We start from the raw sequence: 14956 nt of genomic DNA, 5'->3' as shown, positions 1-14956 counted from the left end.
CCGTTTCCAAGTCACTATTTACCGGTAACACGCGGACTAGAGTAGATTCGACCGCAAATCAGCGCTATTTTTAGCGCAGAATTGTACCCTATTTTCTTTGACCAAACGTCAATGAAATCTTGATCAGCTTAAGCCTCCAGAAATTCATCACAATCGATACGCAAGCATGGATACAACCTTTAGTTTTTAGTGTTTCTTGAAAACCTTGTGTGAAGTTAAGAAAACTCATGTGGCATTATTTAAACCAGTACATTCTGTTCGGGGTTTCACCTATTGCAGCCGATTTTATGGATAAGCCTAGTATTGTTGGAGTAACTACAACCCTCAAGCCATCCCAAATTGCCTCCTATCAAGTATCAGTTTAGTGTTAATCGAAATAAAGCAGCTACTCCATTGCTTAATGTTATTTTTCATACGATATTACTTTTCCTATTCTATGCTCTCTGTCATAGTTTCCTCATACTTTCTTCGAGTTTGAGCAATTTCTTCAGCAATTAGTCACCGACAGTGAACGAAAAAATCATGTCCAGTACAGTGAAGCAAACATACCTCAAACTCATACAGTCCCACGTACAATTTCCCGTTTTACACGTAATCTCCTGACTCCGATGTAGGTCGTCCTGTAGCGTCGCTGATGTCGAGTGCCATAAGAATTTCGCTTGAGCATTCGCTCCTTTACCTTCCACTCCGCTACTGCTAAAAGTTGTGTGGGTTTTCGCAGGTGACCCCCTCACGGGAACCAAGCGAAAAGGCACTGAAATCGGTCAGCAGGAGCAAACGAGGCGGTCTCGCTGGCAACGTCTTGGTGGCGTGGGTAGGCAAATTATGCTGACCGCTATGGAGTGCGACACGACTCCTTTCCCCCATAGGGTGGGTGGGGATACAACTGCAAAGCAACTGCTGCTGACCACTACAAAAAAGCGCAAACGCAAACAACTGCCTCTGTCGAGGTGGTCCTAGCAGGAGTTAGGGGGCTTTCTTGAAAGCCCGGTGACGCTCTCAGCACCTCAGGCAGTGCCACACGAACACTTGCCCAATATGTGCTCGTCTGTGGTCACCAACACTGGACCGGTGGAAAGGAATTCTTTTGCCGGCCAACTTAACCCCAGTCCACCCGAGGTACCAGCAGTGGGTTAAGATATGCAGCGAAAAGGGAAAAACACTCACACACGAACGCCTCATTTGAATGAGGACCACCTCAGGGGTTCGACTTCTGGCGTGCCTCATGCCGGACGCCGGGCGTTGGTGAAAAACGGGCCACATTGCTGGTCAATTCCGATACGAGGGTGAACGAACTTCTTGCACGGTGGGTTTCGACAAATGAGGACCTCCATCGGAGTCAGCCAGCAGGTCCACACCAACACTTGAGTCCTGTAAGCCGGACCAAGCTGCCCAATATCGATCGGCCACACCGGATGGAGTGACCTCGTTTCGTGTCAAACAGAAGTCCTTACCAAACCGAAGGGTCCAACCGAACGGCGATGATAGTTCTTGGGGTTCGACGAATTTCCTTGGACTCTAACTGACTTAGACTGGGACTAGACTACTAGGCTCGATGATATTGAGAGAAAATTAAACCGCTGAGCTACCTGAAGCTTCAAGGATCTTCCGTTTAAATCATTATGAAACTTTAATCCGACGCCTTGTTTGAAAGGATCAGCAAATAAGTTAAAATTTGTGCATGTGTCGTGTAAAAAACGATTCAGAAAATTTATTTTTCTACGTATATGAAGAAAGAAACATTTACTGAGTATGTAAGGAAACAGAAATGCGGAGAATAAATTTTACTTCAGAATTAACTAAATAACTTGCTACAGGCTTTTACTTACTTTGATTATTCTGTTCTTTTAGATAAAATTATCAAAACAATGACAAATCGCACGCTTATGCGTAGTTCCAAAAACTACTCCTGATTGGGCAAGAGTTCCATTTATTTAGCAAACGTCGGTGTCGGTTCACCTACAGCTGCAAGTCTACCCCTTTTGGTTCTAGTATCAAAAGTCAAAGAGTCTATTTGCATTTCTCCAAATGGGACAAACCATACTTCAAAAGAAAAATCTACAATCCTCGCATTTTGCCAGACCTGGTACGGTGCTTTTAAAATTTCTCTATTTCAGACCTCCCCACTCGGGTTGATGTGTGAAGGCAAACATTGCATGCCGTGACACGTGCTCGAGCTGTCTTGTTGCGTACCGTTTAGTGGAATCAATCAAAAGTGCCCTGCCCAGGACCAAGGGTGAGGCCTCCGCAGCAAAACTGGAAATTAAACACCAACAACATGCCTCGCAATGAAGCCATTCCCGTGTACGCTCGTACAATAAACGGCGGAAAACGGATTAAAACATGTGTTATGTATTTAATTTTACTGTATTCAAGACTTCCTTTATTACTACCTGTTTCCAATGACTTAATGAGACAATATAATATAGACGAAAGTCACTAAATTTATCATGAAAAGCGCATAACACAATAATTGCTCACTAACAACATTCAGCCCTAATAGCGTTCTAGGGTATACAGAGGCGCATCGTGTCCTGTACACGTGGAAAACCAGGTGAATAGCCTCCTTTAAAGTGGAAATTCCAATAAACAATCCCCAACTGCCCCCGCCGGGCCCGGATCCGACCAGTCTGCACAAAGCCCTGTCAACGGCAGGCCTGGAATGCGAAATAGAATCACATAATCGAACGCCAATCCCATTCGCAAAATCCCGGCTTTTTCCTGGCTGCTTTATGCGGGCGCTGGAAGTACAAGGAAAGTGTCCGCTGTACTGTACCCGTGCCGTTGCGGCGAACGTATGCTCAAACCGTCGGCTCCAACAAACAGCTCCAATAAACAAACTCACCCTCGCCTGTGGCCTTCCACTAAAAAGGGTCCTTCCAAAATGTACACTTTTTGCCTTTTTTGTGCCTTTTACTCTCTTTTAAAAGCAAACGTGACGGTGAAGGTGGGAAAGGATATGCATGTAAACAGCGTGAACTACTTACTGCATTCATCAGCACCTCCGGGTGGTTGGGCGCACGGACATCCTTGCTGCAGTTGGTGCGGTGACTGGGATTGTCACTATAATCACTGTCACCATCACTGACACGGGTACATTTTCCTTCAATGCACACTAGATCGTCACGCAGCTCGTAATGGAAAGTGCTCACTATTCCTGTCGGGCAGCTAAACCATTAAAAAAAAACAAATCTCTTAACCAACTTTATAATCCTTCGGAATCAAGCGTGAAACGAAAACTGCACGACCATCATTCACGGTCACTTAGGTCGGCCCGGTGATGGATTGAGCTAATTTCGCGATTTATGCAGTTCCACCTAATGATCGATTGCTTCCGCTGCACTCATTAGTTGGTTTTTTCTGCTTGGCTGATTCTAATTCCTGTCTCCGTCCTCTCGCCCACCAGTTGATGATGGTCTAAGGCACGAACTGAACAGAGCAGGAAAAGCCGTGGAAACAGCTCCACCCGAGTGAAATGGACCGGATATGAACACATCATTTTTCACTCAACCGCACATATTTTACACGAGCCCCCCCCCCCCCGGGTAGCATGCCTTGGTGTGTGAGCTGCACCCAGCCTTTTTTTCCTGCTTTTCAATTCACTTAGGATATTGGGAAACCATAAATCTTTTCGAACGAGGGCACTGTTTCATCGCGAAATGACCTCTACCACTGATGACTGGCTCGAGACCCGGCTTCCATTAGGCGTAATTAAGGAACGAGAGGGAAAGGAGTCGGGAAATTAAAGAGAATCGCGATCGTTGATCCACACTGCAATCATAGCTCCAATCGCAGTATACGCTACCGAGCACTGAGGCTTTTCCCCCAGCACGAACGTTTGGAGGTGGAAAACGACGTCACACGGACACTGGAATTGCACTCCTAAAATCGCACCTGCAGGCGCGTTGATGGCACTGTCCTTAATTTATTCCATCATCCCCACCCTTAGCACTTGTTCGACTAAACGCACGTGGAAGGGAATTATGTAAGCGCTGGGTGCGGATATCCCCACAAGAACCCGAGTGACACTTTTTATGTCGACCTGAAAAAAGGAATACGGAAACACTTCCTTCCAATGGTGCACTTGCTTCACGTGGAATTCTGCCTTGAACACGTCAGGCTACTTGGATTGCAGATGGACACGTTGAACACGATAATATTGTGGAATGTGATGCTGTATTTGTCTTATAAATTGTCACCATGTTTCTATGCTTCGGTGGAACAAAACCTATACATTTATTTGAACTACACTGCATCGGTTTACCTTTCCGTTAGTGGCAGGTTTCAGCTAGTTATTACAGAATGGCGAAAGGTAAAATTCGTTTTCACAGGTCCCTCGATGGGTTATATTTACTAAACGTTAGCAAACAATAAACAAATGCACCACTATTGCCTACTTTCTACTGTCACTACTTGCACGGAACTAAGTCCTCAGTCCTCCGTACGGTCCGGCGTTTCGAGGCAGGAGCAACTGATGCGCACCGACAGCCAGCTCCGAAGCGATTCGCATGCGGCACTGGAAAATGGCTCCCATGAACCTGCTGGGAAGTTGCCCTGAGAAAGAGAGACCCGAAACACTAGCGCCAACGCTCTCAACTAACCACCCAAAAGGTACGAGCACTCATCGCTACGGGTACATAAGCGTGCTGTAGATGTTTATGTTCGAATGCCGGTTCTTTAAGTAGCACAAGGGGTCCCATTTATGCAGCCGGTTCTTGGAGCTGTCAAAATGCTCGAACGCTCGGCAGTGTAACGCTCCAAAGCGTGTCCTAGTGTAGTGCAGTAACGATGATAACGCTCGTATTTCGATTGTGCCTTCATAACGGTACATTGAAGCTTCTACTCATTCAAACCGGTTCAACCGGTTGAAGAAAGCAGCGTCCGCAAATCATGCCGATCATGCTTGAGGGCATGACTTTTCCCTACACCTCTACAGCAACTTGTATGAAAACATCCGAATACAAATTGATAAATTGCTGTTTTCAGTAATCATTCCTCCCTTTTCCTTCCAGCTTCTCCCCTCTTCTTTCGAGGCACGTGTTTCAGAAGCAACAAAAAAACATGGTACAGTTTTCCCGGTTAATCGCACGCCTTTCAGTTCCAGTTCGGGCGTTCGGATGTGGACGGATTAAAATCTGGGTCAAAGCCCGGTGCCGGAATGCCGGCAGGAGTCGAACACACTTCACATGCCCGAACTTTGCAATGGCACTCGCTGCCATTGGAGAGGGAGGTGTAAATGTGCGGAAAGTTACATTTACAGCACGCTTCGATTTTCCGCCATAGGGAGAATGTCCTTTGGAGGAAATTTTTCATTCACATAATATGCTGATGATAGATTGAAGAGATCTGTTCGTCTGTTTATTGTGGGAAAAATAGTATTACTAATAATCATTCTGCATCTGTGCTACTGTAACGGACTGTACTGGCAGCGTGTAACGAACCTCGTGACGCTCGTGAACCAGCCGCTTGACCCAGTCAGGAGGGCCCAAAAAGGAAAGAATGATGGAAGAGTTGGTTTCATTTTCGTTACCTCATTCCCCGTGCTACACCAATCGAATGAGTGGCCGGAAATTTTCCGGTCAGTCACACACAAACACACCCGCCACTGGGCGCCTCCATTAGCCGCCGAATTTCACCCGTTTGTTTGCATGGCACGTGGGGGACGATGTGAGGCGCGCCAAATTTTATTACATGCTACTTTTGGACCATTTTTCTTAAATCTCTCTTTCGTTCTTCCCCCTCTCCGCCAGCTCTTGGAGGGGGGTTAGAATCGTACTCCAACCCACTCCCAGAGGAACCCAAAGGCGCGGATCGTGAGGACATGCGAGTTTCGTGTATTTGCTTTTTTTTCTTTCTTATTACACTGCACACTCGTTTTCCTATTCTCATTCACCTGATAGCGCAACGAATCGCTCGACAAGATTAAGCGTTGGCCGGGGAAAAGTGGGGCACTCGCACGTGATTACATGCCGCCCGTACTCCTGGCCAACATACAGCCTGTTGGGAACACACTCTGCTACGATACGAGCGGTTGGGAAGGGTTTTGCGATAGCGACTTCTCGGGGTACGGGAAAGGAAGCACAGGAGCTGGGTGAATTAATTATTTTGGACGACCCACGACCGCGGTCGGTGGCGTGAAAATGAAAGCACCGGTACTCGGTTATGGTTGTTTATTTCTTTCCATGCTTCTTCAGCTCGCCTACATGAAGCATTTAAATTGTAGCCGGAATAGCGTCACCTGTACGTGGCATTATTTTGGGTCGCCGTTTTTCACATCCATCCTCTGGCTGAGTAACGAAACGAAAGGATTCCACCGAACGAAAGGTTGGGCCACAAAAGCGAGGCGCGAGGGATGAATTTATGATTCCTGTCGGATGATTGATTATCGCACATGTAACACTGTTTGATGGTGATGATCGAAACCCATTAGTATGGTGTATTCGATACCTTGCTTACTCCATTGTTTGTGATCGTGTTATGTTCCATCAAACATATCACCGCTTTACGCACGCATTTCGGATGACGATCGGGAGTGAGGCAGGATTTAAAGGAATAATACTCCTGCACAGCGGTGTAAGCTCAATCGTTTGATACATCATTTGCATTTTGTTTATTTAGAAACTACCTATTCGATACGCTAGAGTTAGGCTCTAGCTTAAATTTTTGCGTAGTTTCAATGTTAAACGTTATTATTTTGTATATGAGTGAGTTTGTGGTAGTTCGTGTATATAATAAAAAATAAAAAAATAAAAAAAAAACATATATCTATCGACGGAAACGTTAAGGCTCCGATTGCTCAATCAACAAGCAACCGGAGTACGAACTTAATCTACGAAGTACTGGTACGTACTTACAGCGCACACGGGACCTCCTTTTTTACACGTACCTTTGAAAGATAAAGCTCCCAATGTGCGTGTGTCGACCCCTTGAACGCTGACGCGCCATGCCGCTCTAGTGGGACATATTGCAACGAATTGCAGAGGAACATGGTCGATGATCTTGGCTAAAGTAACACATCCATTATTGCAAATCACGTACATGGTAAAGACTATTCGGTTTTTAGCTGGCAAGAATATTTCTCGCGCCTACTCTCTCGCTATTCCCTTCTGCTGAGCAAGCTATCCAGCAATACATTCTCACTAACGGGTGTGTGTGGATTTGTTTTTGCTTTCTAAATTTCGTTCACCATCCAAAACCACTAAAGGCATTGCACCGAAAATGAAAGAAAATACTCCTTTCCGTTCTGCTAATCCTAGTTAATATTCCCTTTCGTATTAGTTTCCTTGAATGGAACGTTTTCGTTTAAAAAATATAGTCCACTAACCATTCATATGTTTACTTACAGTTTGTTTCCTTCATAAAGTTTCTGTTTTGTGCTTATTATTCTACTGTTTGATAACCCTGACGAATGTTTACGTTTATAAAAAAAACCACTCAAATCTAGCCCCTTTTAAGTGATGAGAGCTGTTAAGTAGCCCAATTGTAAGGGGTAATAATATCAATGTAGCAGACGACATAGTGTAACAGCATTAACGTCTCTCGTCTCAATTTTTTTGCTCATGTTCTCGTAGCGCGAATTGTGCGTTATTAATTGCAATTGAATAGAACCGCGCTGGTACCTAGCAAGGGACGAGAGACGCGGTTCCAACCCGCTTGATTCCTTTTTTTCACATTGGCACAGCGTTTTGGTATAGCTTCCGTTCCGTGCTGCCGAATACCGCCATTAGCACTAACAGAGATCGATTCTTCTTCGCCCTTACACAGCATGGTGCAGGAACCAGTGGGGAGAGAACTGTGCGAGCTAACCGCCCTAACCCGAGCCTACCCTAGCCGTCCGGCAGCCAACAGCTCAACCATTCCATTTGCTCCAGTGGTCAGTGATTCATCGACGGCAGTCGACCTCCGCCACCGCCGATCACCGATTCCGACAGCGAGAGCCCCCCAATGCCGGACCGACTGCTACTGCTGACGCTGCTAAGACTGTACATGCTGCTGTTGCTACCGCTCAACGTCACCGGGCTGTTCTGTACGTTCAGGCCACTTCCGAGGCTCCCAACAATGCCTCCCGGTGACGGGTTATATCCGTTCATCGTACCGCTAATGGCTGTACAGGTTGTGGTGCTGTTATGACCGTTGGGTCTGTGCAAGAGAAAAAACCAAACAGAAGAGTATAATCAAGTATTATGCCGATTCTCTGGTTCCGCAGATTCAACGCCGAATGCACCAGCATTGCTACTTACACCAGTTGCACGTGGGACACGTTTTTCAGGTGCGCATTCACTGCCAACGCCACCGAATCGTTCACAGACAGCTGCAGGTTCTCTTCGATCTTCTTCATCCTCTTATTGAGGTACACCTTCAGGACCTCGTAGTGGTACTTGCAGCTGCCGTGTCGCTTGCGCTTAGAAGACACCGATGACGCTCGCTCGAGCTCCTCGACGGCCCGCTGCAGTGCCGACTGATCCTCAAGTGATGAGCTCACTTGACCCCGTATCGATTGGAATTCCTCGCGAGTCACGAAGGGAATCTCGAGCGAATCCATGAACTGCTGCATCTCATCATAGTCCTTACCGAGTTGCACCGTGCCCTTGACCAGCCGGTTCATCAGCTTGTTGTGGTGAATGTAGTTCTCCGACGAGCGCGTGATGATCGCCGAACACTTGCTGCACTTCATCGCGAACGTCGAGTAGCACCCGCTGATGTACTCCTGGTACGGCTTCAGCAGTCCCCCGGGGCAATGTTTCGAGTGCATAAACTGCGAGTACGCAGCCCACTGCAGGAAGTGGTCTATTTCGATGATGCGGTAACCTTTAAAGTTTGGAATCTCGTCCGGATCCATGCCGTTTTGGGCGAGCGTCTGTTGGACCGGGTTCGTGACGGTCGCTCCAACAATTCCTCCCGTAACGTGCCCGGTGGTGGGCACCGTGTTGGTGCAGTTCGTTGTGGTACTGGCCAACGAACTCGTCGATTGTCCTATGGGAGAGTCGGCCGGTGCGCTCCGTTTCGAAACCCGGGGCGTTTTACTTCTGTTTGCGGTGGCAGGCTTTGTGGCCGTGGCGTGCGGGATATTTGTCGTGACGGTTGCTGCACTCATCGAAGCGACGGAACTAGGCGTACTCCATCCTGCGGTTGATGAAACGTTAGATATACTGACAGTCTTTTTGGTGTCCAACCCATTGGCGACGATCTGCGCTGTGGTTGATTGCTGTGGTAACATACCACCGGAACAGCCTGATAAACCGCTCTGCGGGGTTCCGATTACACTGTACGGGCTGCTGTTGCCACTCGGGGTGGTGGCGGTGGCTGTGCTGCTGCTGCAGCTGCTGGGGCTAAGAATATTAGCTATTCCTGTCGCGATGGCTCCGAACTCAAGCTGCTCCTCGGCTGCCCGCTCCTGGAGCTGGATTTGCATCTGCAGGCTAGACTCTTGTACCGATTTCCGGCGGGTCATCATTCTGAAAGCTATTCGCAGTTAATTATCCTCCCCCCTCCACCTTTCGCACTTGTATGGGTACTGCAGACTTTGGCTTGCACGCCTCACAAAGGAGATGTAGTGCGCGCTGTCGATTCGAAAGGATATATCACTATGTTACCATTTGAATCTTGTCTTGTTTGCAATCAAGTTCACAAAACGTGCTGGCTTCAGGTGCCAATTAGCAGCACGCTAGCACCTGCCGTGCCACCGTCATTAATCACAAGCTTCCTACCACGCTGGATTCGATGGCTACCGTGGAAGACCCGGTAAATTCGGTTCGTGCACTGCATGCACTGGCACGCGGTCTCCGAAACGTTTAGCACACACAAAACCAAACCAATGCGTCAATAAATTTCGGCCATTAATTATTTCCTTCGAGGAAGAAAATCTTCACAGCCGAAATCCAATTTCAGGATGCAGGAAAACCTAAACAAAAACAACAGCCAAGCGGAAAAGAGACAGCACGTACATCGGATAATTATACCTTGCAACAGGAAAAAGAACATAATTTGCTCCCTGCATGTGCTGTAGCTTTTTCACTGGGCGAACTAAACAACATTATTTATGCGAGCAATACACATATAATGGGGTGGTTTTTTTATTCGCAAATACTTGGTAAAAAGGGAAAATATTATCCAGCTGTATATGGCACTTATAAATACAGCAAAACATGGAATATAAGTGTTCTACTTAGGGTACGACAGCTGACAAATGATGATCAGTAAAAGCATGCAAGAATCAATTAATTAAAATTTATTCTAGTTTTAAAAAACCATGTCAAACTATTTTGTAAATCATCAAACCGTTCAGTTTAACAATTTTTCTCAATTTATACTTTACATCGCGGATTGCATTTTATGTAGCAATCTTTCGTACACCGTGTAAACTACCATCGCATATTTTATTTTTGCCTAGTTTATTTTTGACAGTTATTCGTCTGCGAAAAGGGGATCGGATTCGCGGTCGCGTATTTGTTTTCAACCATTCGCTGTTTCTTCTCTCCGAATCGTTCTCTTTGAGATCGAATTTTCCGAGGACTTCTTCCTTAAAGCAAAGCACTATACACCTCGACTATGGCCGCTTCCCTTCTACTCAGGTAAGAAGCCACCTTGCGTGTCAAGGCGACTGGCCTAGAGACCCCCTCCAGCATTTGTATCGTTTACTGGGTGAAATTACATAATGTGGACCAAAGTAATTTACGTGGTGTTGCCATCGTTTCAGGAACGCCTGCCGTCGTTCGTTGCTGCAGGGCTATGGAACCAGCGTCTCGTTTCCGTTGGCAGCTGCTCGCACAATCGTTCTTAAGCCGACGCAAGCGGATGTCCGTCCGGGAGAATCACACGATGACCGAAACGCCCGTCTGAAGCGACCGCAATCTCCTCATCTGACCATCTACAGTTTCCAGCTTACCAGCATGCTCTCGATTACGCACCGCTTCACCGGACTGGCCCTGACGGGGTACATTACTGCGATTGGTCTGGGCGCTTTGGCCTTGCCGCACGACGCCACGCACTACCTAACGATGCTGGAAGGCCTCAGCGCACCGACGCTGATTGCTCTTAAATTCTCACTCGCTTATCCGTTTGCTTACCACACCGTAAATGGGGTGCGCCATCTGTTCTGGGATATGGGCAAATTCCTGACCATTAAGGAAGTGTACACCACCGGCTACACGATGCTGGGCGTGTCCGGCGTTCTGGCCGGTCTCCTGACGGCTCTGTAAATTCGAAATGGGTATGGAAGGAGCGCCAAGCGCGTTTGTAAAAACGAACACAATCGAGAGAAGCTTTTTTTCGAAAAACTGCTAATTTATTGAAACCTTGCATAGTCGTTGATGACACCGTGTCGAAATAAACCAAATTAACTCAATCCAACATCACGTGTGTTATTAAATAACGATCAATATAAATTCAAAAAACCAACGCCTCTTTCAGAATACGTTTATGTCTGTTTTTCGCTTTTTTTATTAATCGCAATATGTTTTTTGTTGTTCTTGTTTGTTAATTTTATAAAATTTGTAGGTTATCTATAATAATCGTGTGTGTGTGTACGTGTTTGTGAGCACAGGCTCCTGTGCATCACGTGGCCGTGCATGCTTTCGCATCCTTTCTTCGCCTTCGCTGACTTTCCACTCGATATTACATTCATATTAGATTGCCCATTCCTCGTTTTGCACTTTCACACGGCCTCGACCGCTCATAATCCTTTGCTTGACCTACGGTACCACACATTCTTCATTGTACGCTTTGCTTTCGTTTTTGAATCACTCGAACTGGTTACCGGAGTCCTGGTTCTTTGCATTCTGATGCTGCGCTCTCGTCAAGAGTCCGTTCAATTTATTTCCCCTAATATTTCGATTCCCTTTTACTCGCACTTTCTTCCGTACTTGTGCTACTTCTCGGTGTTCGCATCCTTTTTTTTTGTTCATCCCTTGGCGAGTAATACGATGAATGTATGTATTTTATCCACTCATTTTTTCTTGCATTTCCGTTCATTAAAGGTAAATAATAATAATAATACAAATTTATAATTAATATAAAATCACAAATCATATAATAGTATGACGCATCTGCCACAGATAGGGTTCGTTTATGTGTATGTATAATGTGTGGTACTTATATCTCTACATTGTGTGCATTCTGCGATGAGCATCATTGCTAAAAACTAAACTAATTGCTCTCCTACTTTTCTTTTCATCCTTTTTTACTTCCAACATATGTTACACGTGCTTGTCCGGTGTGCGCCTAAAACCATCGGATAAAGAAAGTGCTCATCAACGTAGCAGATCAAAATAAAAGAAAATACCCTGCTCCATTACATAGCAACCGTCATGGTGCCATAGCTATCATCGCAAATAAGGATCCATCCGATCATGTTAATCCTTTTACGAAGATGAAGTTTAAATTTATTTCAAAAGATAATCCAAAAACCAGAAGCAACAAAACGGAAATTGCGAATTTTCAATACAGAAGCGAAAATATCAGTGACCAGCAAGTACCAGGAAGTACTATCGCATGCCTGCCATGAATATCGGCCGCAACTCAAAACATTCTTACGTTTGTTTGTTTTACAACGGTTCCTTCTCTCCTGGACCCATCAACGTCAACCGGAATCGTGATGGTTCCCCGTCTTTTAATACTGTTATTGTTTGTCAGTTGCGAGCCATCGTATGCAATCCGCACCAACATGTTGGGTATGCAATACACAGAAAAACGAAAATACAAAATAGAAATTCTAATGCACGAAGCAGCCTAACGCATAATCGTTATCCTTCTTGTGACGCGTCAAACAAAATCGCAACTTTCGGACAACGCTTGGGCGATCTGGTTTTCCTATCTGCCAAAATGCAATCTGCAACTTAATCCGCGTGATCGATAAAACGTGCTATCTCCTACGTTTTCTTACAGATTCTTTAGTGTTACTAACCGATTGTTATTTTTTGTTGCTTTAATCGTCATTTAGTTTTCATTCTCTCGACTCTCGACTTTAGTCTAGTGTATTTTATGCATTTCCAGTCGCGTATCTTCGCCTAGGTTCAACAATATTTCCTCTACTTCGTGTTTACTTGATTCCATTTCCACGTTTTACTATGTACGAGGAGTTTCATATTCATTTTCTTCTTCCTCCGTGTAAAAATAAATTTCGAGTAAACTGTAAGTGTTACGGGTTATGTTCTTTGAACGGTTAGAAATCTTCAGATGTAGTTTATGCTATCGCCTAGGAGTCCTGTGGCTACGCACCCCCTTTTTCGTTTCATTGAATTACCAAAGTTTCGTGTATCAGTATCTATTGAATACGCTTACGCGGTGTGTATATGCTTGGATCTTTCGATCGGTTCAAATCTGTTGTTCAAATGGCGCGTTTATTTAACGTGTGCGTTTGTTCCTCCGTAATGCGAGTGGATTTCATTTGCGGCCGTTTTGTTTAGCATATTTAGATTGGTATTGGTATTGGATAGTTCTTTTCTTTTAACTTTGTCAAGAATTTCTTACATTTTTTTCAACGATCCTGACCGTGGTTTATTTCTAACTTTATCAGTAATGTATGCATTTCATTTCTATTACGCACCGTTCCACCAAATCGGAAATATAAAAGAGAGCATAACTACGTTTCGTCGAGACAGCACAAATGTATGCTGAAGAAGTTGATTAAACATACATCTATAAGCACTAAATGCTTCGTTTTCCTACAATCGCATCCCCACTTCACGACAGGGGGGCGCATGAGGAGAGGAGAGGGTCCCCCTCACACAAAATGTCAGTTCAGTTCCGAGGGAAGATCCATGTTTCTCAACGCGTTTTGTATCGTATTACATATTTAACTCTATCGAACAACCGATACCACCGAAAGCGCCTTTCGAATCTGCAGCGCAACATCCTTTCTATGCTTCGTACCGTCCTTTGACTACCGATCGACATGACTATAACGAAAGATTTCGTTCTCACGTACCGTCCTTACCGACAACGTTTCCTACCGTTCCAACTCAGTTATCATTTTCATCACACAACTTATGCATGCTTGTCATACTATTTTTTTATATGTACAAAAAAAAGCCCAACGTGTGATTTCTTTTTCGCTTACACACGTGTCAATCGTCGGGCATCAGCCGCCTGAAATATACGCTACGGCTTATAATGAATCTATATTCAACCACGATTGAAATGCCTACACTTTCATTATCATTTAAAAAAAAGTGCGCATTTGTTTTCTACATTACACACCGTAGTCAAATCCCTTCCCATGTTCGATTCGATTTCGTGTAATCACTACATTTAATCTACATTTTGATTTAATCAGCATAGTTTGCATACGGATGTATGCAGCGTTTAATGCAAGTACTGCAACATGTTTTCACCGTTATTACATATATTTTATAGATTTTCTTTACTATTTGCGCATTGGACCAAATCATAAAAAATAAACAAAGCTAATAGCCTTCGAACCAGTTGTAATTTCCATTACATGTTACGCCTACTCTTACTCTCTTAAGTAGTACCTTTAATGTTAATTTAATTCGTGTTCCCGACGATTGAATTATTCCTCCTTGTTTTATTACGATTCTTTCCTTCGAGTCCAAAGAGTAATAATGATGAGACAGATAATATGGCTGACACATAGAGACACATGGATAGACATTCGTTTCAAGATCCCGTTTCTTCCCTGTTTCTTCATCCGCACCATCGCTTGGTACCTTCCGGAATGAATTTATCGCCTTTCTTCGTACCCCTTTTGTATTTCTAGATACATTTTGCGCCGTTCGATAGGTATGTATTTCCTGTTCAAGCACCTACTATTTATCAATCGCTTGGATAGCAGAGATAAACGCTCGTTTTCAAACTTATATGTGATCTGCAAGTACAACGCAATACAAAATCGATGCCGTTAAATTACCAATTTGAAGATTCACCACTTAATAACAATGGCGCACAAAAAACTTGATGCAAAATCACACATGGAAACAGCTCTTTTACTTCCTCATTT

General features: G+C 44.8%; 2 protein-coding genes across 2 annotated transcripts; one reads left to right on the top strand and one right to left on the bottom strand.

Moving 5' to 3' along the window:
• Positions 1–7874: 7874 nt before the first annotated feature.
• On the bottom strand, positions 7875–9454 carry LOC128729993 (uncharacterized). The gene is made up of 2 exons (XM_053823107.1): positions 8241–9454; positions 7875–8139 (listed from the first exon to the last, which is right to left on the bottom strand). Exons 1-2 carry the CDS (start codon positions 9452–9454, stop codon positions 7875–7877), a joined length of 1479 nt encoding a protein of 492 aa, XP_053679082.1.
• A 975-nt stretch (positions 9455–10429) lies between these two features.
• On the top strand, positions 10430–11367 carry LOC128721739 (succinate dehydrogenase cytochrome b560 subunit, mitochondrial-like). Its single transcript, XM_053815521.1, has 2 exons — positions 10430–10571; positions 10697–11367. Exons 1-2 carry the CDS (start codon positions 10549–10551, stop codon positions 11196–11198), a joined length of 525 nt encoding a protein of 174 aa, XP_053671496.1. The 5' UTR covers positions 10430–10548; the 3' UTR covers positions 11199–11367.
• The last annotated feature ends 3589 nt before the right edge of the window (positions 11368–14956 follow it).

The sequence above is a fragment of the Anopheles nili genome, chromosome 2, assembly GCF_943737925.1.
Source record: "Anopheles nili chromosome 2, idAnoNiliSN_F5_01, whole genome shotgun sequence".
In the NCBI taxonomy this organism is placed as follows: domain Eukaryota; kingdom Metazoa; phylum Arthropoda; class Insecta; order Diptera; family Culicidae; genus Anopheles; species Anopheles nili.
The sequence above is the reverse complement of the archived record's forward strand: the minus strand, read 5'-3'. Positions and strand labels throughout refer to the sequence as shown.